We start from the raw sequence: 3,614 nt of genomic DNA on the forward strand, positions 1-3,614 counted from the left end.
TGATGGATCCTGTGTTATCTAGATATATGTAATCCTGCATTTGATGACAATGAGATGCCTGCAAAAAAGTGTCTCTACAGAATAGGACAGTCACTACTGGGCCCATTTTTGTTTTTCCAATTTCATTTTTCCTCCCCACACTCTAATAGCCATAACTTTAAATTTTCCATTCATATAGCCATATGAGGGCTTATTTTTTGTGGGATAAGTTGTATTTTTTAAGAGTACCATTTATTTTCCATGTATGTTATTGGAAAATGGGGAAAAAAAATATTTGTGGAGAATTGAAAACAAAAAAACGCAATTCCACCAAGGTTTTTGGAGTTTTGACAACACGGCGTTCACTGTGCACTAAAAATGACATAAAGTCCTTATTCTGCTGCTCAATATGAATGCGGTGATACCAAACTTCTACAGTTTTTCTTACTGCTTTAAAAAAAAAAAAATTTGAAAAAAGAAATCTACATTTTATTCACATCGCCATTTTCTGACAGCCATAACTTTTATTTCCATCCACAGAGCTGTATGAGAGCTTGTTTTTTGCGGGTCGAACAGTAGTTATTTTTTTAAACTTTTTATTTGTACCATTTTTGTGGTACGTTCGACTTTTTTTATCACTGTTATTCAATTATTTGGGGGGGGGAGAATCATGTGTTTTTCATTTTTTTTCCATTACAACGTTCACCGCATAGAAAATGTTTAAAATATTTTAGACATTTTTAGATGCAGCGATACCTGATATGTTTTAATTGTTAATATATATTTTATATGTAAAATTGAGAAAGAGGGGTTTAAATTTAAACTGATTTAAACTTTGAATGTTTTAATATTAAACAGCATATACTTTTTTAACAATAACTTTTAACCCCCTTAGGGGGCTGGAACCTGGGATCTTTCGATTGTAGAGAGATTCTATTACAGTAAATGGGATTTTGACATGCTCCCTGCTGAGCTGTGCCTCATGTACAGTCCAGCAGGGTGCTTACCATGGCAGTCTGGGAAGCTTCAGGAGGGTTCAGGCTGCCATGGTAACCAACCAGAGCCCCGTCGTGATTTCACTGCAGGGGCTCTGATCGGAAGGCAGAGGGAGCTGCATCCCTCTGCCTAACTCCACAGATGCCACAATTGGTGTTGAGCTCAACATCTGAAGGGTTAAGTGACGGGGTTTGGCGTGATCGCTGTTCCCCGTCATTGCAGCCAGGTGTTTTCTGTATTATACAGCCAGCACCCGCTGCATATGGAGCGGGCTCACTGCAGCAGCCCGCTCCATACATTACCTCAGCCACTGTGCCGTACCGGTACGTCACAGTGGCTGAAGGCGTATTAGGCTTAGTGCTCAATCGGAAAACCGCAGGATTTCAGGATCTTTTTTTAAAAGAGATTTTACTACTGATGACCAGTGATGATCAATATCCGACACTCGGGACCCCTGCCGATCAGCTGTTTGAGAAGGCACCAGCGCTGCCAGTGACGACATGTTTATCCATCACGTGGCCTATGTGCAGCTTATCCCCAGCTGTGATATCAAGCACATCCACTATACAATGTAAGGCGTCGTGGCATTCAAGGAGTGCTAGTGCCTTCTCAAACAGCAGATCTGTGGAGGTCCCAGGTGTCGAACCCCAACCGATCAGATACTGTTGTCCTATCCTGAGGTTAGGTCATCAGTAGTAAAATCCCTTTAAATATACTGTCGATAGTGACATGGAAAATTGAAAATAACACAAAAAAATCTTTCAAATATGTTTAATGTAACATCTTGATTTTTTTCTTCATTAAACATTCCCTTTAAGTTATACGCATGTGACTGTCATTTTTCTACATCCTTTTGTAAGAGATCTTCTCATTTCATTGTTCCTGAAAGAATAGACAATGGGATTCAACAAAGGAGTGGCTACATTGTAGATGACAGATACCAGCTTATCACGTTCTGATGAGTAACTTGTTTTTGGCCGGACATAAGTGAAACTTCCAGTGCCATAGAATATATTGACTATAATAAGATGTGCAGCACATGTAGAGAACATCTTCTTCCTCCCCTCTACAGATGTAATTCTAAATATACTAATAACTATGTATATATATGTGATGAGGATGAATAAAAGTGGCCCCAGTCCAATAAATACTCCGCTTACTGCAAAGAGTACAATCTCATTCAGATATGGATCTATGCATGATAGTTTCAGAAGAGGTGGAATGTCACAAAATAAGTGGTTAATGAGATTATCACAGAAGGGCAGGCGATAGATCAAGCCAGTGTGTAGAGCTGAGTGTAATGCACTTGAAATCATTGTCCCAAACAACATTTTGTAGCATTTTCCCCAGTGCATAATATTATTGTAATGCAATGGAAAGCAGATGGCTGCATAGCGGTCGTAGGCCATAATAGCTAGAAGAAGACACTCAGCCCCTTCCACAAGAATCATGGTATATAGCTGCATGAAGCAACGCCCAAATGAAATACTTTGTTGGCGTGATACCAGAATGACCAACATTTGTGGCACTGTAGCAGATATATAGCAGGTGTCAACCATAGACAAATACCCTAAGAAAAAGTACATTGGGTTCTGAAGAGTAGGGTCCAGCTTTGTTATAGTGATTATTAGTAGGTTCCCGGATAATGTGATCACATAAATGGTCAAGAAACATGCAAATAATAATATCCTCTTCTCAGCTCTTTCTGGAAATCCCAGAATATTGAATTCAGTTATTGCAGTTGCATTTAGCATTTTCATTGCTTTGACTTGATTCATATGCCTGCAGAGTAAAATAATGGCAAACAATGGATGCTATGGAACTTAAATATTAAGGCTAGGATCACATCACATCTTAGTTTTACATTCTTCTGATCTGTCAGATGCAAAATAACTGTGGAGCCCCAGTTATGGGTCTTCAACATAGAGAAAGCCAGATATCCTTCAAAGGAAGGAAAACCGAGCAAAGGGGTGTCTCACTAATTTGTATTTCATTTTGTGCACTCACTTTAATTTATTTTCATTACAGTGAGAAGGACATTGTGAAAGACACTGAGATTTTGTCCATGACAACTTATCCAATATTTTCATGTAAAGCCATTTTTTATCATTAAAATACACCACTTTTATGGAGTGAAAAAGTCACAAACTGCACGTAAACTGGCGTTTCTCTGCTGGCCTCGACACTTTTGTGAAAAGGGGGAGTACTGAAGGTGGGGAGGGTGCGGGACCAATGGCTCTCTGGTTTTCTGGCGTAGAAAAACACTAAAGTCTATGACAGCCTGGTACTGGTGGAGATATCAGTATAGGCGCATGGACTGCCAGATACTGCGCCAAATTTGTGATGAGGAGTGTGCCTTCATAAATTAGGCATAACATCCAGCAGTGAGCCTGGTTATCATAGCCCAGTGTATGCCGCTGGACTATGATAAATCTCGCACATTATGTTGATCATACATATTAGATCAAAGTCGAGAAACATTGCAGATTTCAGGCCGGATTTAATGTTTATGAGAGCACCTTAACAGTCCCTCAACAGCATATTTGAGGGGGGGGGGGGGCGGATGAAGAGAGATTAGACATGGTGGATTATTTCACCATCGTCACTCCTTCGTTCACATGAAGCGAAGCCATTGACAT

General features: G+C 39.8%; 1 protein-coding gene across 1 annotated transcript; it reads right to left on the bottom strand.

Moving 5' to 3' along the window:
- Window positions 1-1,793: 1,793 nt before the first annotated feature.
- LOC120990819 (olfactory receptor 5V1-like) lies at window positions 1,794-2,735 on the bottom strand. The gene has a single exon (XM_040419721.1). The coding sequence runs from the start codon at window positions 2,733-2,735 to the stop codon at window positions 1,794-1,796; it is 942 nt and encodes a 313-aa protein (XP_040275655.1).
- Between the last annotated feature and the right edge of the window lie 879 nt (window positions 2,736-3,614).

Source organism: Bufo bufo, chromosome 2, assembly GCF_905171765.1.
Source record: "Bufo bufo chromosome 2, aBufBuf1.1, whole genome shotgun sequence".
NCBI classification, from domain to species: Eukaryota; Metazoa; Chordata; class Amphibia; order Anura; family Bufonidae; genus Bufo; species Bufo bufo.